Source organism: Trachurus japonicus, chromosome 12, assembly GCF_045865225.1.
Source record: "Trachurus japonicus isolate A0001 chromosome 12, Traja_1.0".
In the NCBI taxonomy this organism is placed as follows: domain Eukaryota; kingdom Metazoa; phylum Chordata; class Actinopteri; order Carangiformes; family Carangidae; genus Trachurus; species Trachurus japonicus.
Genome location: NC_140918.1, coordinates 10,361,795 through 10,385,515, shown reverse-complemented (window position 1 = coordinate 10,385,515; position 23,721 = coordinate 10,361,795). Strand labels below are relative to the sequence as shown.

At 41.1% G+C, this 23,721-nt stretch overlaps 2 protein-coding genes and 5 non-coding genes across 11 annotated transcripts; 1 reads left to right on the top strand and 6 right to left on the bottom strand.

The window, feature by feature from the left end:
- Positions 1-760: 760 nt before the first annotated feature.
- On the bottom strand, positions 761-4,220 carry rpl7a (ribosomal protein L7a). Its single transcript, XM_085793097.1, has 8 exons — positions 4,108-4,220; positions 2,991-3,111; positions 2,637-2,786; positions 2,235-2,375; positions 1,904-1,983; positions 1,527-1,657; positions 1,014-1,083; positions 761-898 (listed from the first exon to the last, which is right to left on the bottom strand). Exons 1-8 carry the CDS (start codon positions 4,108-4,110, stop codon positions 794-796), a joined length of 801 nt encoding a protein of 266 aa, XP_085649223.1. The 5' UTR covers positions 4,111-4,220; the 3' UTR covers positions 761-793.
- LOC146977111 (small nucleolar RNA SNORD36) lies at positions 1,173-1,244 on the bottom strand. The gene has a single exon (XR_015037326.1). It is a non-coding gene; the product is annotated as a small nucleolar RNA SNORD36 (small nucleolar RNA).
- LOC146977110 (small nucleolar RNA SNORD36) lies at positions 1,763-1,837 on the bottom strand. Its single transcript, XR_015037323.1, has one exon. It is a non-coding gene; the product is annotated as a small nucleolar RNA SNORD36 (small nucleolar RNA).
- On the bottom strand, positions 2,068-2,139 carry LOC146977109 (small nucleolar RNA SNORD36). The gene has a single exon (XR_015037309.1). It is a non-coding gene; the product is annotated as a small nucleolar RNA SNORD36 (small nucleolar RNA).
- Positions 2,478-2,546, bottom strand: LOC146977108 (small nucleolar RNA SNORD24). Its single transcript, XR_015037327.1, has one exon. It is a non-coding gene; the product is annotated as a small nucleolar RNA SNORD24 (small nucleolar RNA).
- On the bottom strand, positions 2,869-2,938 carry LOC146977107 (small nucleolar RNA SNORD24). The gene has a single exon (XR_015037310.1). It is a non-coding gene; the product is annotated as a small nucleolar RNA SNORD24 (small nucleolar RNA).
- A 2,056-nt stretch (positions 4,221-6,276) lies between the features above and the next one.
- usp20 (ubiquitin specific peptidase 20) lies at positions 6,277-23,493 on the top strand. 5 transcript variants are annotated; one of them, XM_085793095.1, is made up of 25 exons: positions 6,277-6,720; positions 6,984-7,109; positions 7,419-7,472; positions 7,709-7,771; positions 7,872-8,015; positions 8,208-8,313; positions 8,671-8,740; positions 9,412-9,525; positions 9,635-9,713; positions 11,064-11,574; positions 12,579-12,728; positions 13,286-13,398; positions 14,322-14,494; positions 16,929-17,023; positions 17,777-17,810; positions 17,894-17,939; positions 18,043-18,223; positions 18,353-18,479; positions 19,731-19,900; positions 21,451-21,532; positions 22,135-22,243; positions 22,379-22,481; positions 22,556-22,624; positions 22,738-22,911; positions 23,260-23,493. In XM_085793095.1, the coding sequence occupies exons 2-24, from the start codon at positions 7,032-7,034 to the stop codon at positions 22,893-22,895; spliced, it is 2,829 nt and encodes a 942-aa protein (XP_085649221.1). In that variant the 5' UTR covers positions 6,277-6,720; positions 6,984-7,031; the 3' UTR covers positions 22,896-22,911; positions 23,260-23,493. The 5 variants fall into 5 exon arrangements, with proteins under 5 accessions (XP_085649221.1, XP_085649219.1, XP_085649222.1 ...); XM_085793093.1 differs by having other exon boundaries at positions 6,416-6,720; positions 9,635-9,734; XM_085793096.1 differs by having other exon boundaries at positions 6,416-6,720; positions 6,981-7,109.
- The last annotated feature ends 228 nt before the right edge of the window (positions 23,494-23,721 follow it).

The window sequence follows — 23,721 nt, the reverse complement described above, 5'->3', positions numbered from 1 at the left end:
GGTTTTCCCCTCTTTTATTCATTTCTTAATAAAGAATGCTCTTCTTAACATGTCTTGAACAACCCATTGTTACTTGTTTTTCAGGGACTGCACAGCTTTATTTTGATATTTATTCACTTGCCTTGATCCTTGAATGCAAAGATGCATTAGAAGTTTAAATATATCGTTTTTTTTTTCCATTTTGTCAATGACCTCAATATTGAACTTGGCACTGCTATTTTTCACTTGAACACGCCCCTTTCAGTAAATGATTCAGTTTCATTCAGAATCAGCAGCATGAAATGCAGCCTGTTGCTCAATAAAGAGCAAATGGTTTTTATACTAACCTTCTAGAAAAAGTTAAAAAAAAAACAACTTTGTTTGAATACTATAAAAGTGGTTTATCGTGATGTCACTGCTATTATGAACACATGGGAAATATGTGGGTCCCAGAAGTTTTCAATCACTTAATTTAAGCAATTTGGTGTAAAAACATTATATATCTGATATCTGGAGCATGTAATTCATAAAGAGGGGCCAACTCAGATCCAGTCATTTTGTTGCAAACTTAAGTGACTTCTCAGCTTGAGGAAAAGAGTGGATAGTAAAATTATAGTGTATAAATTATACAATTATAAATGTTAGATGAATTAAATTGTACTTATTAGTCTAATACTTACAGCTCTTTGCTGTAATCTGTTAAATGAATAAACTACAGGTGCAGCTTGGTTTTTAAAACCCATATATTTAGTTGTCACAATAAAAAACAAACACTCAATAATTAGGACATACAACTTTTTTTATTCCAAACATTTTAACCAAGCTTGGTTGCCAGTTCCTTGGCCTTTGCCTTCTCCAGCTTGGTGATGCGAGCTGTGGACTTGGGGCCCATGATGTTGCCTCCCCAGTGACGACGGATCTGGAAGACAAGTTTGAAGAAGAGGATTATAAAAATGGTGCAATTTGGTCTCCAATAAAGAGCCATTTAGTTAAACTTGTGAGAATCTACAGTTCACTGAATAAACAAATCTTACCTCCTCATATCTGTCATTGTAGTTGGTCTTGATGGCCTCCACGAGCTTGGCAAGTGCACCTTTGTCCTCGCTAGGAAGGAGCAAAACCAGACGGAGGATTACCGACAGCATTTAGAAACAGCACTGAACATTTACCAACAACATTTTGTTACTATGGCCAATGCTCAGGGTTAAAAAGCTCAATAACCATCAAGGTGAATTCAGGTGAAGAAATTCAGGTCATCATTGCATCCAGGCCAAGTCAGATAAAAAAGCATTTAGAAACAGCACTGAACATTTACCAACAACTTTGATCTTTATATGTTGAATGAATCGTGGCTGAATTGGTCCAGTAACATAAATGTATTTGCATCAACTGCTGAAGACAGTGCACTTTATAACACCAATTTGAATTTTATGTGGACTTATAAATGTTTCATCTTGGACTAATAGTTTTAACCGTTCCCAGTCATGCAGTCCTGATTGTTTTACTAGTGAACAAATCTCACTCATCTGGGTCATGTGAATACTTACGGGTTTGTCTGTGTGAAGGCAACTGAAGTGCATGTCTTTCTGTGCACCAGTCTGCCCAGTCTAGCCTTGCCCTTGACAATGCAGTATGGGACGCCCATCTTGCGGCACAGAGATGGCAGGAAGACGACCAGCTACAGAAGCACAGGAACCAGAGAAAATATTAGTATTGGTACAAACAAATATTCAGAAACTTCAGACCAAGAACTGTAATGAAGATATGTTCTTGGTTTACGGTCACTGCTCAGGGTTAAAAAGCTCGTATTTTGATCGACACGGTTTGTTCAGGTGAAGAAATTCAAACATCATTGCTAGTGACCACTTCCTGGACTTAACTTAAAGAAAGCTACACTGCAGCCAGTAACATTGTGCAAATGTACCTCAATTGGGTCCACATCGTGGGCAATGATGACGAGCTGGGCCTTCTTGCTCTCCACCAGGGAGGTGACAGTGTTGACACCTGTGAGAAAAAAAAGAGCAAATGTGTAACTTTACAATCTGCTCGGCAAACTCCAGGCACAGACATTTTGTTAATATGGCCAAAAATGCTCAGGGTTAAAAAGCTCAATAACCATCACGGTGATTTCAGGTGAAGAAATTCATAACATCATTGCATCCAGGCCAAGTCAGACAAAAAGATTTAAAAAACTGCAATCGCTTCAGTGTCAAACACCTAAGATGTTCATCGAAAGGGTTTGGTGGGGGTCTTACCTGCGCGGAGGACAGGGGGCCTCTTGGTCGGGGTGTCTCCCTTTCCAGCGGCCTTCTGCTCAGCGCGAGCCAACAGCCTCTGCTTCTTCTCCTGCTTGGTCTCTGGCCTGTACTTGTGGGCCAGCTTGAACAGCTGCGTGGCTGAGAATAAAACAAAAAAAAGACACCACATTACAATTCACACTCAACAACCACCACCAGTGCCTTAAAAGTAATCAGGACCATGTCAATATTTTAAGTAGTTGCATCAGTGATCTTGGTGGGATGTCAACATTATTGTTTAGATAGCAAATATTCTTCACATCATCTGCAAAGCGACATTGGACCTGCTACAGAGCCTATATACACACACATTATCGATGAAGTACAGCATGTACGTAGCTGTAAGCCGTCAGTACTCACCGGTCTGGCGGTCCAGGGCCTGGGTGAACTGGTTGATTGCAGGGGGAACCTTCAGACGCTTGTAGAGGATGGAGCGCTGCCTCTGCAGGCGAATGTAACGAGGCCATTTCACAAAGCGTGTCAAATCACGCTTGGGCTGAATATCCTGGCCTGTTGGTGGAGGACAAAAAGATTTAATACAACAAGAAGCGACAAAAAAGGTGGAGGTAATTCTCTCTCTACAAGTCTTAGGTGCATCAGCGATCTTGGTGGAGTTGTCTGCAGTGTTCTTAAGATAGCAAATATTCTTTACATCATCTGCACCGTCATGATAAACACAGTTTTAAATTAAATGCCACTTGAGTTCAAACTCACCGATGCCATAGTTCTTTGGCCTCTTCTCGAACAGGGGGTTGACGACTTTCTTGGCCTCATGTTTCTTGGCCACAGAAGGGGCAGGTGCCACCTTCTTCCCCTTAGCCTTCTTTCCCTTAGGCTGTCAAAAAGAGAAGAAAATGACATTAGGACACATTGGTAGCATTCAGAAATAAAGTCCTTGAAATTCTTGTTTGAATCTAGAACTGTGTCTCAAAACTTAGAATAAATAATGTAAAAAGGGAACAAATCTACTAGTATTTATATGAAAAAATCATTTGCCATAAACACAGCTTACACTAGCCCATTTCCTGCATGTCTGATGTCTTCAGCATCCTTTTAGCATGCAGTGTAGCCACCAAAGCACTAGTTGCGCCATTATTACCGTTACCCAAAACACATTTAGCATTTAAATCTTACAAGACCATCAGCCATCAATGCTGTAAAGTCAACAAACCAAGCCTTGCTCTGATGCGTTAGCGAGTTCATTGAGTCCCACGCTGAGCAGCCATGACACACATGCTACACACACCTAGCTTCAGACGGCGCAGCAACCACAGCTGATAACATTACAGCAATGTACACAAGCTAAAGTCGTTTTAAATCAGACACCAAACATTAAAAAAAACGTGGATTTACAGCCAAACTACGACTTTTAAGTCTTAACATCTCTACACTAGGCAGCGTCCAGGCCCATTCACTTAGCACTGCCGGGTAAGTTAAAGCTAACCCAACCGGACACACTTGTATGCTACCAAGTTACGATACATAATTCAACTTATACTAAAATATATTCAAGCGTAACCACAAATACAGGCCATAACACATGCGGGAAATGTATAAAATTAGTTCAACAAGTCTGTAAAATCAAGCGTGTTCCCCCACGTTAGCTTTAGCCTCCTGACAGCGACTCGTACCGGCTACACTTGTGTCGCTTTGACCGAGTTTTTACCTAAAAATACCACAACATCGACGCGCAATATATACATTATATGAACGGACACACTTCACAGAACATATAGATGCATTTCCAGTGATAAAACTAAGCGTGTAAGCAAAGATGCAGACAGATTCAACAACTTGGATTATTCCTCAGACGAAGCGGCTATGCACCCACCATGTCGGTTCAGGCAGAAAGGAAGACCGTTGGATTCTGGGTAGCGTAAATACCGCGAGGCTTGCGCTGTGGCTACGTGGCCTCCGAAATCACCGATCTGGAGTCAGATGTTGAGCGGTTCGAATGCTCCAACTTCGAAGTTTTAAAAAATTCGAACACTGACTCAGGATCAGTGTTACAATAAGGGGCGATTACGGTCTTAATAAGCTATGACGTCACGCTCAATGGAGCAATAGTGATTTTTAATGAACTGATTGAAGCAGTAATAAACTCCATAATATATACGGTTACATTAAATTGAGGGTAAACTTCAATCGTATGTACTAATGTTTAATAATATGAACGTAAATAATGCAGAATTACCCCCACACTCTGGTTATTTTATGGGCTGTACAAATTATCTGGAATATATATTCCATTAGTATTATATGAATAGCAGAAGGGGGTATAGTAGGACCAGAAAAGTTTTTAACTTCTTCTTACCCCTTTTGAACATGACAGGCATCTTCTTTAGAGATGATGATTATTAATATACATGTATTCATTGTTTTTATTTTTGTTATTTTGTTTGTTTTGTTTTTACTCTCGACATGTTCAATAAAGAAATGAAATGAAATATTACTTTTAATGTTATTTACAGTGATTCCTTCCCTATATTTGTAATCACAACAGAAATAGGGTTAATTATAAACAGCTGATAACAGAAGATGGTTGGTCAGTGGATATGAAATTAATAATTAAGTTTTCTGTAAGACTTATTGGAATCCGTATCAAATCATACAGCTGTGGTCTGAAAAAAACAAAAACAAATACGATGATAATAATTTAAATCAAAAGATTAATAAACAAATTAGCCAGTTTGTAGTATATTTCCTGCTGTTTTTTTAACAACTTTATTATTGCTTTACAAAATACACAAACAGTGCATAAGACCATATGATGAGCATCATATTAATAATAACTGGATAGACAACAAATAGACGTGACAATAAAATAAATGCATACATAAATAGAAATAAATAATAGTAATAAAAAAAAAATTTTTTTTAAAAAAGGAGAAGAAAAAGTAAGATACACCAGGGGATATGAGCAATGGAAATTAAATTGAATTAAAGATATTAAAGTGGGAGCACAGATTTATAGTTTTGATAGCTTTCTTGTTATTAGCAGAGGAAACTGACTTGACCCTTCTTTTTACAGTCTATGCTTGAAATACACCTCCAGTTCTTTCATGAAAACACAAAAAATGGGTTTTACTTTGGCAAATTTACACTTGTGGATATAAAACTTTGCAAGAATTAAAATGAGATTAATTAAAAAATATTATTTTTCAGCTGGAGCGTCACTCTTTATAAATCCAAAAAGGACATTTTGCAAAAGGAGCTCAAAAAAATCACAGCAGATATTATCTAAAATGAATCTACAAATAGTTTACGGGTATATTCACATTTTCCTGCTGTTGCTGAACCTCGCACCGATAACCAACGTACAAATGTTACGTCACTTCCGTAAATACTATCTATCTATCTATCTATCTATCTATCTATCTATCTATCTATCTATCTATCTATCTATCTATCTATCTATCTATCTATCTATCTATCTATCTATCTACATCAACATTCTAATGCTGTTGCCACAGAGATCATTCCATGCCGACGTTGCCAACGTAACCAGATGTAAATATTTACATATTTCGGACCCGCCGAAATTTATTATTAATACAATTATACAATTATTTATATACTATTTTTTTTTAAATTCAGTAAAATTAATACTTTTATTCTGCTCCCCTCTAGACATTCTGTGGATGCATTATTTTTGAAAAATGTATCCTTTTGATGAAAAAGTTGTAGCTATGACCTTTAATATTACAGTTTTTTTTTTTCAATGAGCTTTATTGAAAACAGCTGTACATACAAACAAATGTACAAAGAACAGGGTTGTACGTACAATTATACAATAGAACATCAGACAGGTGCTCCAATATCTATCAGTAATCATAAATAATAAATAAATCACAATAAAATAAGGTAATTATTAGCAATGTTAGTAAACATTCAATCGAAGGAAGGATAATAAATAAATGGATAATATGACAGATGAAAAATAAATAAATAAATAAAAAATAGAAAAAGGAAAGAAAAGGGGACAGAATGTAAATGTGACTGTTTAGGAGCCGGTGGGATGGCTCTGTGGCTCTGACGTTGCCTGGTTACCTCCTCCTACAGCCGTGCGTCATGCGTGCCGCCGCCGCCGCCGTCGCCGTGGCCGTGCTGTGTGTGTGAATGGGAGGGGGGAGTGAGTTGTTTGGGGATGGTGGTGGTGTGGTGGGCCGCCGGGGGTATCACGTCTCTCGGCTTGGCTCTCCTCGGTAGCAGCTTGCTAGCATACGATCCTCATCACCCAGTACGGATTGTTTACTACGAGAGAGAGGAGGAAATGTGCGGGGGAAATTAGCCTCCACCACCACCACCATCATCATCGTCGTCGTTGTTGTCAGCTGCTCCTTCTTCGTCTTCGTTGGACAAAATAATAACGCGTCATTGTCGACACCACAGTCGCTGGCATCGCTGGCATCGCTGCAGTGAGATGATTTCTGAGCTTTCGTTGGTAAACATAAGGCCTTTCACTTTGCAGATATGTCACATTCTTGAGGGGGGGTTCAGTTTATGTCTTTAAACGACATTGTAGCTTTCACAACTTGTGCTTGAGTTGTTGTTGTCAGTAGGTGAGGTGCATGTGATTCTCTGTGGGGTGCAGGACGTGTGGTTTTTTTCTTCGTGTTGACATGAGAAGGCTAGCTTGAGCTCCTCTAGCTACAGTTACCCTACCACAGTAATGTTATTATTACTGCCCTGTTGTCAAATTAGCAGACGTCCTCCTGAAGACAGCGAGTAGCCAGCCAGCCAGCCAGCCTAGCCATGGCAGAACAAGAGCTTTGTCCCCACCTGGACTCCATAGGACAGGTAACCAAAGAGGACCTCCTCCAGAAATCCAAGGTGAGGTGTCATTAGTTTCTAATAAAAGGTTGTACATAAACACAATGTCAACACAATGGCCTACAAACACACCCATTAAGGCTGTTTTATGATTGATCTAACTGTCCTTTTGTCCATCAGTCCTCACTGTGAGCCAGAGTATTATGCAGCCTCTGTTGTTTTGACTTTGTTTGAGATCCTACAATGATATGTACTGTGTGGTGTGTGTGTGTGTGTGTGAGTGATTACAACATGTGTGTACGTGTGCACATATTGTATAACCATGACGTTCAAAGGTTTTCTGTCCATGCTCTCGCCCTGTTGCTGCAGGGAACCTGCCAGTCGTGCGGAGCAGGTGGCCCGAACCTGTGGGCCTGTCTGCAGGTAACACCACAACAAGTCCACAACGTGTTTTATTTGTCACATAAAACACCACAGCTGCACTGATGATTTTAAGCAATTTTCCATAACAACACCAGAGTTAGAGTTATATTTAATCATAGATGCCAAATGACATAGATGGTCAGTTAGATATTGGAGATTAATGTCTTTATTATATGATAGAAAAGAGGATTTAAAAGTCATGACGTCTAATCTAATACAATGTTTGTACTCTGTAGAATGATTGCCCGTACGTTGGTTGTGGAGAGTCCTTCTCTGACCACAGCACCCTGCATGCACAGGTAAAACCCTGCAAACACCTGCCAGCTTTTTTTTTAATGTGATCATTTCAGGAGCCCACCGAATGACTCACTGTGTGTATATGTGTTGTGTGTGTGTTAGGCTAAGAAGCACAACCTGACGGTGAACCTGACAACATTCAGGATCTGGTGTTATGTGTGTGAGCGGGAGGTGTTTCTGGATCACAGGCCCGCCCTGGTGCCCGTCGCCGCCGCCGCTCCCCACCACTGTAAAGCTGCAGAGCAGGTACGACCTCACTCCACGCAAGGTCACATCACATCTCCTCACTGACTTTCTGTCCCGTTCTGCTTGATGGATTCACATATATCGAACAAAAAAAACAACCTATAAGGGCGATTGATGCTATTTCAAATCCACAGAACCTGCCTGTGTCTTACTCACCTTTATATTTATAGCATCTCTTAATCATTTGTCCAGGAAGCGCCTCCTCAGCCGCCAGTAGGTCACCCTCTGAAAGCGGTGCCCATAGCCGTGGCGGAAGAGGGAGGTTCAGAGTCGGAGGAGGATGAGCTAAAACCCAGAGGTACACTTACTTCTATTCTTCATCTAAACAACAGTCCACCTGAAGCCTCTCATATCATCAGACTCATTTTGTGACTCATCTGTTATGAACAGGATGTACCTCAGGAGAAAAAAAACAAAACGCTGCTGCAGAAAACTTTTCTCTGATCTCACAGCTGCCATATTTAACAGATCTATTTTGAATCCCATAGTTGCTATCCTTCTTTTTTAAATCCAGACTAGATCTCATAATCCACCCTTTGTGGTGGTGTCCCCTTGAGGTTAATCGTTACACTGTTCGGCCCTGAACACTGTGCCACTCTCTCTCTGGGAAGACCAAAAAAAGTGACACGGCTCTTGTTTGTGTTGTTGTTCGTAGGCTTGACAGGAATGAAAAATATCGGCAACTCCTGCTACATGAATGCAGCTCTTCAAGCCCTCTCCAACTGGTGAGGTCACCGCCACACATTTACACGGGACCATTTTCTAAGGGATGTGGGTCTGCCATTCTCTGTTAAAGGGATAGTTATCTTTTTTTTTAAAGTGGGGGTTGTATGATCTACAAATAGCCCCTAAGTACTTTAATTGCAGTAGAAGACTCTCTGCACTCCTCCCATTAGCAACGCCAGCCCATAGCCCTGCCCAGAGATTTACAACATACATTGTTGTGAATGGACCCAAAGAAACGGCCTATTATCACGGCCTAAAAGAGGTTTTACCTGAAAAAAAAATACACAGTTCCATTGTTCGCTATAATATAATTTTTTCCAGCCCTTCAAATTGCAGGAAAAATGCAGTTTTTATTTGGACCAACTCACGTATCCCTCCGCCCAGGGTTAGCGCCCGCCGATCAGCAGTTGGTTAGGTCCAAATAAAAACTAGGCCGTTTCTTTGGGTCCATTCACAACACTGTATGTTGTAAATCTCTGGGCAGGGCTATTATGGGCTGGCGTTGCTAACGGGAGGAGTGCAGAGAGTCTTCTACTGCAATTAAAGTACTTATTTGTAGATCATACAACCCCACTTTAAAAAAATGATACTATCCCTTTAATGAATGTGTAATTGTTTAATAACGTCTATAATAAAGTTGATGCATTTTTTTCCTCTCTTTCCTCACCAGTCCTCCTCTCACTCAGTTCTTCCTGGACTGCAGTGGACTGGTCCGGACTGATAAGAAGCCTGCTCTCTGTAAGAGCTACCAGAAACTCATATCAGACCTCTGGCATAAAAAAAGGTAATATACTTTTTTATTTTAGAAATTAAACAAACATCTTCAAATTAATTACTGATATAAAATGGTCTTACCGGAAATGTAATGTCTGTCTTGGCTGCTACTCTCTCAGGCCCAGCTATGTTGTCCCTACCAGTCTGTCACATGGCATCAAACTAGTAAACCCCATGTTTCGTGGTTACGCTCAGCAGGTAGGGGCAAGCACCCAGCAGGTAACTACAGCTAGCATCACTCAACAGCTTGACACTGTCTTGTCCTTTGTTTTTTTAAATTTGTATTCTCACAAAATTCTTTAAATGATTTTGCTTTTTATTTTTATTTTTTAACAACTACATTGTTCTTGACACCCAAAGGTTCGACATGTTGAGTTGTTTGCACATTTTTTTTCAGTCAGGGGTGTTATATTTTTCTTAAGTCTCCAGAACCAGACAAAGTCACATTAATAATAACATTAATGTCTTTATAATGACCTAAATGTGCACTTGTGTTGGTCTGCACCTTTAATAGTGTGTCTCTCTTTAAAGAACATTTGTGCACTCTTGTGCAGAAGCAGTTAGCTTAGCTTAGTATAAAGACTGGAAGCAAGGGGAAACAGCAGCTACAATTTGTTATTTTTAGTTTTTGTACATGTTGAACAAATATGGTCTGAGATATAAATGAGCTTCAAAGATTAGTAGATGTTTTTATGTTTGGAAAATGCTAAGCTGGCTTGTTGCTTCTGTCTCCAGTCTTTATGCTATGTAAACTAACAAGGCAATTTTATTAGTCTATCTAGCCCATTTTTACAAACAGTTAGGGCTTTACGTAGCATCATAACAACATCCTCTGCCCTTAGACCCTCACATCCACTGAGGAAAAAAACTCTTTCAAAACCCTTTTAACTGGGAAAACATTGGAGAAACCTCAGGGTGAGCGACAGAGGAGGGGTCCCTCACCCAGACATGCACTAGATGTTGTATACAGACAAGAACACAGTTTATAACACAGAATATGCAAAAACATGAAAAAACAGTAGCTTAAGCTTTATATTTATACAGCCATACTGTATAAATGGTATCAATTTGACCCGTACCTGAGCCAAGACTGATGATAATTCTGTGTAACATCTTTAAACTGAATGCCATGATTTGACTTTGACCTCTTGGGAATTAAGAAAAATAATAAAATCAGCCCAGACACTGAATTATCCCTCGAATAACAATGAATTTCAAAGTGTGTGTTTTACCAAAAATGTATTGTCTGGTTTTGTTTTTGTTTGTAAAGAGTTTCTAGACAGTGGTGGGGTTTATATTGTGTGAATCCCCTTGTTATCACCTCTTACCAATGCACAAACTGCTGTCTTGTTACAGAAACCTTACACACCGTTATTCACACATTTCTCTCTCTATGTCTTTGTTTTGAAATATTCAAGTTTACAGACTTTTTTTTTTCTATTCCCCATTTCTACGTATCACACCACTCTGCCAAGCAATAATTGATCTGTAGCCGTACGATACATCCTCCGTTTGACTATAATGCAATGTGCTTCTCTCTCGCCACAGGACACTCAGGAGTTCCTGCGCTGTCTGATGGACCAGCTCCACGAGGAGCTGAAGGAGCCTCTGACCGAGTGCAACATGAGCGGCGAGGGCAGCGATGGCGAGGAGCGGAGAGACGGCGACCGCTCCACGTCCGAGGACGAGTTCCTGTCGTGCGACTCCGGCTCCAGCAGCGACCGCGGCGAGGGAGGAGGCTCGGCCGACGGCGAGCTGCTCCTGCAGGACGAGTGCGACGGGGGGGTCAGGTCGCCGGCCGTGGGGATGGCGGCGGGCGTCGGTCCCGGCGGCGGCGGGGTGATCTCGGAGAAGGAGAGGCTGAAGGACGGCAGGGCGTCGGGCTCGTCGCTCCACGGCGGCTCGCAGGAGATGGATGAAGACGCTGACGTGGACACGGCGGCCGAGGAGGAAGTTCCTGAGAGGGGAGAGGAGGAGGAGCCGACACCCGCTCCGAACACTGAGGTCCAAAACCAAGAAAACAACCAGACGTCCAACACTGGGCAGGACAACACATCAGGTAGGAGACTTACAAACTCTATTATATACAGTATATTTTATTTGCTGTATTTAATGTATTTTTACTGTTTACTGTTTACTCTTTTTCTTAACTTGTTACCGTTTACATCCTTTTTATAGTTGTGTGCACTTGCTTATCGTATCTTTACTCTTTGTACTTTGAGTGTCCTCTGACCTCTGCACAAGAATTCCTATCACTTCACCCAAAATCAATAATTCACCAATTTTTTACTCACCGTCATGCCAAGGAAGGGTTTGGAGAACTTTCTGAGTCATCAAAACGCTTTTGGAGTTCCAGTGGGGGTCCAGCTGGCAACGAATTTTCATAATAATAATGGCGGGGGATAGAGTTCACTTTTGAATCGTCCAGAACACACACTATGAAACATCCAAATACCTCCATACTGCTCGTCCGTACTGACCCAAGTGTCCTGAAGGCACCACATGAAAAAGTTGTTCAGAAAAAATTAATTTGATCTTTGTTTTTAGCCTTGTTGTAGCAGTAGCTCCCAGTGGCTCTGTTGATGTTTGTGCGCATGCGCGAGATTTGCTGCGAGATGTTGGTTCGTCGTTGTAAACCATTGGATGTATGATGTAAACACGGAAGAACATCTCGCAGCAAATCTCAACAGAGCCACTGGGAGCTACTGCTACAACAAGGCTAAAAACAGAGATCAAATAAACAACTTTTTCATGTGGCGGCTTCAGGACACTTGGGTCAGTACGGACGAGCAGTATGGAGGTATTTGGATGTTTCATAGTGTGTGTTTTGGACGATTCAAAAGTGAACTTTATCCGCCGCCATTATATATAAAAATCCGTTTCCAGCCGGACCCCCCCTGGAACTCCAAAAGCGTTTTGATAACTCTGAAAGTTCTCCGAACCCTTCCTTAGCATAATGGTGAGTAGAAAATGGATTTTGGGTGAAGTGTCCCTTTTAACAAATGGCAAATAAACTTTATCATACTATATACTTATTATTTTATTTTACGATCTCTTTTCTAGAGCCAGACAACGAAGCATCGATGACGCAGCCCCAGTCCATTCCCTGTAGTCCTGTGCGAACCCTTCAGGAGCTGCATCCCAAACTCTCCTCCAGTCCGCCGCGCTCCAGCCCGCTCCGCTCTGCAGGACCGGCCTACTCCTTCAAAAAAGGTGAGGGAACAACATTTGATTCATTATAAAAGTAACTAATTACCAGGAAAAGTAGCTATTGCCATATGAGATTTGTTGTATTCACTTTGTTTTGTTTTGCCTTTTTTATTTTATAACCACTGTACACTGGAATGTCTTATGTATGTTTTCTGATTTAGGATGGTGATTCATATGTATTGTAAAGATTTAATGTAAGTTTTATGTTGATTTGTCTTGTCTTAATTATGTCATGATTGTAAATGTATGTTTTAAATGTGGACCCCCAGTAAGATGGTCTTTTAGAGCACAGCTAATGCGGATCCCTACAGATAGACAAATAAACAAATCTGCATAAAGACGTCAGTGCAGTTAATGTGGTGCATTTTAAATTTGGTACGATCCAGACTAGTGTATCTTTAAAACATCAGATGGCGTGCCTTCAAATCTGGCACAGACACTAACTCCTTCTTTAGCCACCATGGGGTTAAAATGTCTAATCCTGAGCTGTTGTCCTGTCCCTTCTCTTCCTCCATGTCAAATAATAACATTAAGTCCGTCCTCTGAACTCCTCCTTCCAGCTCAGCTGCTGCTCAGTGCCAGGAAGAAGAAACAGCCCCACTATCGCAGCGTGATCTCGGACATCTTCGACGGCTCCATCCTCAGTCTGGTCCAGTGTTTGACCTGCGACAGGGTGAGCTGCGCTTCTCACGTTCAGACACCAGGGGAGGCTACTGACACATTCAGTCAGGGACTACACCGTCCACCCTTCCATCTGCCCAGATATTACCCATATTCATGTGTTCATGGGGTTTGAACCCAGGTTACACCACTACACCACTGTGCTGCCCACCCACAGCATATCACTCCATAAATCACATATTCATTTTTGTGTAATGGTTTTATTTTAAACCTGTGTATCATTGGTTCTTTCTATTTTCAATTGGCAATCAAAAATCCCCAAAATGAAAAAGTGACTGGTTTATTTTGTTATTTCTTTTTTAATCTAACAGACAAAAAAGAAGAAATGCCTGTTTTTCATATTTTTCAATTTTAGGCTCAGATGAAAAATACGAAATTGAAAAACGGGCCACAGGACTGAATTTGATTTTGATATTTAATCGACCCTTCGCTAGTTTTCAGCAATATTGGCATTGGTTTCAAAGGAAATACTGGAAAAACTGTTCAGAAGCAGTCACAAAGATCGTTCATAGTTTTCAGTGACATGACCCACGTAGCTGGAGGCATATACGTACATATATATTATGATATATGGTATTTGTACCATGTTGTGCTTTGTTTTTGTCCTTGTCTAATGTTGTTTTAGTGTGAACTACGGGACTGCAGATGGGAATTAGCTTTAGAGCTAAATCTGGCATATTTACGGTACATATTGTATGTTCATAAATATGCAGAGTCCTGTTACAAATAAACAAATAAATTAAATAAATGAAAGGGAAAATGGAGAGAACAAATGATACACTAATTAATTAGTGAATGAGTTAACATCTTATTTGTAACCATCACAAACGTCGACCACATGCTAACTTGTTTACATTGTTGTTACAGCTGATGCTGAGTTTTCTTCTTCCTGGTTGTACCGTTCTGTACAAACAGGTCTCTAATACAGTGGAAACTTTCCAAGACTTATCACTTCCTATTCCTGGGAAAGAGGACTTGGCCAAGCTCCACTCCTCCATCCACCAGAACCTTCCCGTCAAGACGGGCGTGTGTCCCGACACCTACGGCTCGCAGGGCTGGATCTCCTACATCATGGACTCCATACGCCGGTCAGTGGACCATGTGTCACTGTTGTGGTCGTGGAAAATACGTCTTTACGGCTTTGCAGGGAAGCGCTGATGTCATCCATTTAAGTGAGTCAGGCAGGTGAAGCTGGCTTTCCCGTACAGAGTAGGGATCTAAAATTTAAAAAAATAAAAAACTAGGCAAGTGGGATCTTGACTTAGGTCTAATGAGGCTGTATGTTGTTGTGGAGAGACCACAGTGGTGCCGCCACAGATGATGCATGTGGGGGCACGTAGGTCTAAAAAAGCAAATGCATGTGCAATGTGCATCCCTGATTGGTCTCTGCACCGCTGCTGGATTTTGGCAAATCACAAACTATAATGAAAACTATCAAGTCAGGTTTTGTTAAGTACCTTCAATCTGATCTGGACTCGAGCCAGGGCCGGTTCTAGGCAGGCATATATGAGGGGGCAGTCAGAAATGTGAAGGGGGCATCATGTGAACACATCAAGGTCCAGCACTTTTTTTCTCTGTGCTTATAGTAACTTTATTGAATTGGGTTATTGGCTATGTGTCCAACCCCAACCTGGAGAAGTGGATTGCACTTTGTCAGGCCTCTACCTTCAGACCTGTCCAACTAGGGGCCAGGGGGGCCAACCAGGGTCTTAGAGCCCAAATTTGTTACTGTCGTAATGCAAAGAGCCACATTATATGGGGGGTTAGGGGTGCATATACCTGAAATGCATTGCAAACCCAGTGGGGGTGAAAAAGGTGAGGTGAGCCACATTATATGGGGGGTCTGGGGGCATCCCCCCAGAACATTTTTGTGATTTTAAAATGTGAGTGAAGCATTCTGGTGTACTCTGAGAAAAGGGGGGGAGGGGGGGGGGGTGGTCTACTATGGTCAAGATTTACAAAACTGAAAGGTAGTCAGTAGGTGGATTTTTGTGCTACTGCAGATAATTTTGTCAACTTGTAATATACACATTTTTTGAGTATATTAAAATGTGCTTTCTCAACTTCTAAAATTTGGATTTGAGGGGGCAAGACATTTATTTGAGGGGGCGCTGCCCCCTCTTGCCCCTGCGTAGAGCCGGCCCTGACTCAAGCTGGCGTCTGGCGAGGCGAAGCAGCGATCGGTCGATGTTGGTGCTTGTGAATAGAAGTGAAAGAGAAGGTGTCACAGTCGGTTTCCTTCAATTATTCATCGCCTTCCTTTCACTGTATTGACGCTCTTATTACTTATTACCAGAGAAATGGGCTCAATGTGGAAATACCGAGTGTGCGTTACCAAATGAGAGATGATAAAACCGTAGTGTGTGTGATTCATGCAGTGATAGACTGAATGAAGTCTGGGAGTCAGTCCAGGACTGATTGGTTGGTTGGAGAGATTAATGCAATCTGAAGAGAGCTCTGAAATGCTTGATCCAGAGCTCCTGGACAAAGATTTGAGTGCTGGGCCATCAGATGCCTCCCAACAGGAGTGATGCTGCATTTTTAAAAAAGCCTGCAGAGACCTAAAGTCTAACCATGTCTAGTTATTGTGTAAGAGAAGCAGTGGTTTATCTGAGATACGTCTCATTTTCCGAGTTCACCGATTTCTAAGGAAAAATCCCCTCCTTTAGCTTCCTGTGTTTGCACACACCTGGACAAGGTCACCTGCATTTATCATCTTAGATAACACAGCACAGATGCAGAGACAAGCGTTGGCATGCCGCGCGCTCTTCCCCGAATATCAGAAGCGTCATCTTTTATTATTACTAACACAGTCCTCATGGCTTCTTGGTCCCTGAGGGGGGAAGCCGATGCGCTGCAGTGTTTTACACCTCAGGCTCGTTCACCCTGCACACAGAGCGGTGCAGTCTGCATATCGTCTCTCCTGAGGTGGCAGCAGCGTCTGAGCTGTAGCTCCTCAGCTCCTCAGCAACGTGGGCAGTTTATGAGTCTTTAATGTGGATACTGCACTTTAAAAGCTGCTTTAATCAATACCTTCACTTCACTAAGGCTGCACTATATGCAAAAAACATCACTTAAAAAGTCTAATGTATCATAAATTGGATGTTGTGATATTTGTTGAGTCTTGGATCAATCATATGCCTTTATGTCTTGAGCATATGATTTGTTACCCAGTAGCATTTCCTGTGATTTGGATTTTGTACTTGGCCAGATTGTGATTTTGATTATAATGTGATTACTTGTGCAGCCCTAATGTTCACAGTGGTTAAAACGACAGTGTGTGGTGTGAAAGGAATCGCTTTTATTGATAAACCTGCAAACAATAATCACCAAACTCTTCAGTTGTCCTCAGTTTTTATGCATTCTAGTGCCAATATGTGGTTTTCTTCCCTGCCTGGGTGTGTCGTCTGATACTAACCTGTCTGGTTTGTCACCCAGTGTGCTCACTGTCAGGATTCAGGCTGTAGGAGGCCATGTGGCTGCTTGTTGCTGCAATGATGATTATTACATCTGTTTGAACAGGTTCGTAGTCTCGTGTATCCCCACTTGGTTCTGGGGGCCCATGGTGACGCTGGAGGACTGCCTCGCCGCCTTCTTTGCTGCAGATGAGCTCAAAGGTAAACGCTGCTATTCAACCATAACGCGTGTTTCTACAGTAGTTTTATTTACTTATTCATTTTCTTTAGAACTTTTTATTTAAACATTTTGCAAAACATTTCCTGACATATGACTTTGAAAATGTGTGATAGACTGTACAGTAGAATGAGTTACAATAAGAATAGATAAATAAGTGAATAAATAATAAAATGAGTACTAGATGAATTAAAAGGGGAGAGAAGGAGGGGGGAATTAAAATAAGAATTAAATAATAAGAGTAGAAATGGATAAAATAGATAAATAAAAATAAGTAATAAGACACACATACATCTATACATCATCCTACACATTCCTGTATACACATACCTTCAAACACGTATATACATATGTATAATGGGCTCTATGCACAGCTCCACCACTTCCTGAATTTAAGGCAGGTCCTTCATTTCCTGTCTTACATTATTGGACAAACTGATTAATCCAGGTGTGTCTGAGTAGTCACAATGGTCAGACACACCTGGATTAATCAGTTTGTCCAATAATGTAAGACAGGAAATGAAATTCAGGAAGTGGTGGAGCTGTGCATAGAGCCCATTAGATTAAGATAAAGAGGTATATTAATGCGTAAAAATAATATATTAAAACATGATAAGTAAATATAATGCAGACTAGCAGACAAAAATTTACATAATTATGATATTAACAATAGTTCTATGGTAGTTTTAATGTGGTTCATTGTAGATAAGGGAAATCTCATTCTTTTCTTTTCTCAGGGGACAACATGTACAGCTGTGAGAGATGTAAAAAGTGAGTATGCGACATAAATCTACATTCACCTTATTGTTTTTATTTGCATTTATTATCCTAGACTGAATTTTTGTTTGTTACAGGTTGAGAAATGGTGTCAAATACTGCAAAGTGCTTCGACTTCCAGAGGTTAGACAGTTTATCTTTGTTTATCTTTTATTTGCTGCAGATAACATCTGCCCCACAAAGTGTGTTGTTTTCTAATCTTGACTGTTGCATTTTTTGTGTGCAGATCTTGTGCATTCACCTGAAACGTTTCCGGCACGAGGTCATGTATTCCTTCAAGATCAGCAGCCACGTATCGTTCCCGTTGGAGGGCCTCGACATGCGGCCCTTCCTGGCTAAAGAGAGTCCATCCCAGGTCACCACATACGACCTGCTGTCAGTCATCTGTCACCATGGCACCGCAGGAAGTATGTATGAGTCGCTTCTTTTCCTGCGGATGTTTTCTTTATCTCAAATTTATACAAGCTCTTTATCGGTTCAGTCTTATCTGTGTGTGCGCTGTTTCCTGACGGCTGTTTTTTTGTCATGCGCTGCAGGTGGGCACTACACGGCCTACTGTCAGAATGTGATCAACGGACAGTGGTACGAGTTTGACGATCAGTACGTCTCGGAGGTCCACGAGACGGTGGTGCAGAACGCAGAGGCCTATGTGTTGTTCTATAGGTGAGCATGTGAGGACTCCCAGGGTGTATGGATTTTGATTTTATACATTTCCAGGTCTAGAAAAGTATGGAAAATATATTATATAGTATGGTATATAGTAAATATGTATAGTATGGGAAATATATCTATCTTAAAGGGATACGCCAACTTTTTTTTTCGTGTCTTCCTTCACTCCCGAGTCCATGACAAGCAGATAAACACCATCCTTTCGACTGTGCGTGCAGTAACAAGGGAGATAGAGCCGTATCGCCCGTAATTAGCTTAGCTCAAACACTGGAAGTGTATAGGTAGCGTTAGCCTGCCTCCTTCCCAAGCCGAAATCAGAAGAATCAGTCAGAAGCTGATTTCATTTTAGCTCTAAACTCTGTAAATATATCACTTTATTGACATTTCAAACAATTTTAGGCGAGAAAGTAGCCGTTTAGATCAGCAGTGTGTTGTTAATTTGTTAATTTGTCTAAATACAGCTGTTTACAATTTTGTTCGGATGAATTTGGCGCTACTCAAGCTAGCCGTTGTGACCAACGCACTTCTGGCTACTTTCACAAAATAAAACACCCGTTGCCCTTTATATACCAAATAACCGTCTTTGCTTGAACCCTCCGTTTTGACTGATCTCCTCCCGTTACCGGCATTTGATCAAGATGCCTTACCGGAGAGTTTTGTCAGCTCTGAGACTAAGATAGGTCTGTTTAGAGTTGCTGAAGAGTGTCTTTGATTACTTTAGGTGGAGGCAGGCTAACACTACCTATACACTTCCAGTGTTTGAGCTAAGCTAATTACGGGCGATACGTATCTCTCTTGTTACTGCACGCACAGTTGAAAGGATGGTGTCTATCTGCTTGTCATGGACTCGGGAGTGAGGCAAGACACGTAAAAAAAATGTTGGCGTATCCCTTTAATACTTATATGGGTTTGGTCTTATGTGAAGTTATTTGGGTTAATTATTTTGTATGTGCTATTAGCTACAATCTCCTGGAAATTATTTGGTGACATAATGGCATACAAATTCAGAATAATGAAAACAAATGATTCATTGCATAATTTATTTACATGATAACACATCTAATTACTCAAATGTCACATATTATTTGAATTTTTTTTAACCGAGAAGACTGGAAATTAGGGTCTGGAAAAAGTATGGAATTTGGAAATTTCAAATGTGTAGAAATCCTGGACTCCTGAAGTGTCAAACATTCGTACCGAGAGTCTGCACTGATTTACGATTCATGTGTCTCGGGCCTCGTGCAGGAAAAGCAGCGAGGAGTCGGTGAGAGTGAGGCAGAAGGTGGTGGCTCTGGCCAACATGAAGGAGCCCAGTCTGCTGCAGTTCTACATCTCCAGAGAGTGGCTCAACAAGTTCAACACATTCGCCGAACCGGGGCCGATCAGCAACCACACGTTCCTCTGTCAGCACGGAGGTACAATACAGTAACCCCGTGCTCCTCTGCTTTATCACACTAAGAAAATAAATACAGCGAATTCTTCCAGTAAATCTACAAAGGGTCAGATTAGTTGTCATGGAGAAGACTACTCAGCCTTTTAAAACAGTCGTATATCTGCCACAATCATTTTAGCTTTCCGCAGGGACCACGGATTCATATCGAAAGCTTGCATCAGACAAGCATAAAGCAAGTATATCAGTGACTCATTGATACTAATTAAATGACTCATCCCCCACAGCCCACTGTCCTCTATCTAAACATTAAGATTAGACGCCGACACCAGTCCTCTATCAAACACAGAGTGAGACAGGAAATTATTTCACCCCCAATCTATCTGCTAACAACTGAAACGGTGCATAAGGAGTTAGAAAGGTGGAGGTATGGAGGTCCTTGTAATATGATGTATTATTAAATATGCATTGCATCCATTGCTTTTGGAGCTTGACCTACATCGGCCTTTTTAAAAAAAAAAATCTGTCCCACAATCCAGTTTCCAAACCACTGGAGCACATTTTAAAGAGGAACTATGCAAGTCTGGTCGCTTTTCCTCTGTTTTGCTAACCCTCCACCTGAGCATGTGCATTTGTTTTTAACAAAGCCGGCGAAAAAATCAATCCATGGAGCGGTGGATAATTTTATTAACATATACACTGTTACAACGTGTATATTTGTGTAGTCTTAACTGTCATAAACAAAAGATTGGGGGTTATGGCGCATGTTTGTGTCACGGTGCAGCAGAAGTGGCGGCCAGGTACTACACTGATGTTACAAGGTTGGTTTTCAGCCATAAGACGCCAGGAGGAAGGCAGAAAGCCTCTGTTCTCACTCATAACAAGTTACAAGGCATGTAGTTAACTATCACAATTACTCCAGAGCTTTTTAATTAAGGTAAAAACGTAGCATAGCCACGGGAGAAATCCTGCTAAGTTCCTCTTTAAAAAACAACCTTGTCAGGAAAAACCTTCATAGCAACTTAAATTATCATGTTTATCCATTGTTGTGGATTAGTATCAATTGTCAGTCGGTTACTTTATCGGATGCTGATTTACAAGAGTTTCAAAGCAAAGCTTGACATTTAAGTCACCTACAGTTGTACAAATCCTGTTGTTATCTCCTTCACTGATTTTATCTGCTCAGCAATGGAGGAGGCTGCTGCTGGCACCTCTTCATGTTTCAGCTTCCAGGATAATTCTTGTTCTCAAGCAAAAAAAACAAAACAAACCCAACCACACACAAATCTGTCTTTTATCCATATTATTCCAAATCTAAATGACTTCTTAACAGCATGTTTTTACTGGCATTGTGTCATAGTAGTCTGGTTTGTATTAACTTGTTAGAAAAACCTGGCTGTAATGTCATGGACAGCTGGAATATATAACTAAGGGTGGGGATTGAGGGAGGTGTATAAAATGTACTGTTAGCATTAGCATTAGCATTCAGTCTGGTTTCCATTACAGGGAGAAAAAGAAAAAAAAACACAGATTTCAGTCTTTTAACAGTTTAACATATCTGATCTCTCTGTGCAGGAATCCCTCCTAATAAATACCACTACATAGACGACCTGGTCATGATAGTCCCCCAGAACGTGTGGGAGTACCTTTACAACAGGTAAATATGCAACACACTACCTTTTTTGGTAGATTACAGGATGCCTGAAGACTTCCAAAAAGTTTCTATTTGACTAAAGTGTTCAGGTGAAAAGGAAACTCAAAATCAATCTTGGTATTATTTGCCCTTTTCTGCTTCAACTGTTCTGGATCAGATTTATCATTTGACTTCATTGCATCAATTTAAAATAGAGAGGAAACATGGACATTTTGAATAGCACATTATAAAGGCACTAAACTAAGGAGGTTCTCTGGTTAAGAAACCCTTTATATCGGTTTCCCCACCTTGATACCATTGATTGAAGAGGTGTGTGAACCAATATTAACAGAAAGGGACCGGTGTCTGCCTCATTCTGTTGACATTTGACAAATGATTTGCTATGTGTGTGTAATAAATTCAGCTTTAAATTCATTAACCATTTCAAATTGAAAGATAATAAATGTGATTCCTCATATTTTCTCCAATAAGTTGTAAACGCTACTAAAAACTGGCAGCTGGAAATCAACCTAATAGGAGAATGGTATAGATAATCTATTGTAATTTGATAAATGACTTTGGATTTTTTCCTGCCTCTCTGTTAAAGTCGTTGTCTCTGTCCTCAGTTTTGGAGGTGGCCCTGCAGTCAACCATCTGTACATGTGTGCCATCTGCCAGGTGGAGATTGAAGCTCTGGCTAAACGCAGGAAAATGGAAATAGACACTTTCATCAAGGTAAAAAAAAAAAAGCCTGTTTCCTGCACTGGGTCTCTGCTGTGTAAATAAATACACAGTCTTTATCTTCTGTGTTGGATATTGACTGAGCACTTATTCCTTTTTTTTTCTTCTTTTTTTCTCTCTCATCTGCAGCTGAACAAAGAGTTTCAAGCTGAAGAGGCTCCGACGGTGATCCTGTGCATCAGCATGCAGTGGTTCAGGGAGTGGGAGAGCTTCGTGAAGGGCAAAGACAACGGTACGACCCTGCAGTGAGAGGAGAATACAGCAGAGCGTTTAAGTTGTTTATCTTTCTGTAATGTGTTTCCTCAGAGCCGCCGGGTCCCATCGACAACAGTAAGATCGGTGTGATGAAAGGAGGACACATACAACTCAAGCAAGGTAAACAGCTCAGGGTTTGAAAGGACGTTGAGATACAGTAGAGATGAGGATTACAGGAAGTAAATTAGTGTTTTTTTTTTATTAATGCCCTCCCCATCCTTCCCCCCTATCAGGTGCAGACTATGGACAGATCTCAGAGGAGACATGGCAGTACCTACTGGGTATTTACGGGGGAGGTCCTGAGATCGCAGTGAGACAGACGGTGGCCCCGGCCGACCCCGACAGCCTCCACGGAGAGAGGAAAATCGAGGCAGAGACCAGAGCACTTTGAGACAAAAGAGAGAGAGGTTGGAATCTTTTCTTGTTAGGAAACAATAACAGTGTCCACTCAGTCACAGTGATCCCTCATAAACAGTGACGTTTAACAATTTACTGGAAGCCGTCAAGTCATGGAGCTTGTAGCTTGTAGCTGGTCTCTGTAAATGCATCATTTACACCCACTTAAGCTGACGTCAAACCACACTAGCTCACAAATTCCTTCTGGCCAGCAGAGAGCATTTTGCTTCTACACAATCGGGCCAAGAAAAAATGAAAGCACCCAAATCCAGCTGCAAAATTGAATTCAGTGTGTGTTTTTTTTAGTGTCATGTAAGTCTGTTCTTCTCACCCTGTTTCTCAACTTTCCCTATCTGCAGGTCTTCTGATTTCCTGTCCCACTCCTGCCCTCACAAGACGATGAGGAATTTGCACCTTGGTGAAGAAGCCTTGTTGTGAGCACTTTGTACATGTAGCAACATATTACGCCGAAGCCGTGTCGCAGGAAGCTGGTACTTAAATGTCACGTAGTTTATTTATTAAAATAATTTGATCCTCAGTGTTAAGGTGTAAAAAACAGAAAAAAGAAAAAAAAAAAAAAAAAGCAAGACGTCATGTCACATCTCCGCCGGAGCTGTTGTTTGGTAGCTATGGTGTTTCAGTGGCTGCTGTAGTGACTGTAGGTGTCATGTGCTGCTGAGCAGACGGCTGAGGAGAACACAACCACAGTGTGATGTTCGGTTTTAGGACTTTTCTTCTTCATAGGAAACAACAACAACCAAGAGACGTTAACACACACACACACACACACAAACACACACACACTGTTGTTTATCAGTTGT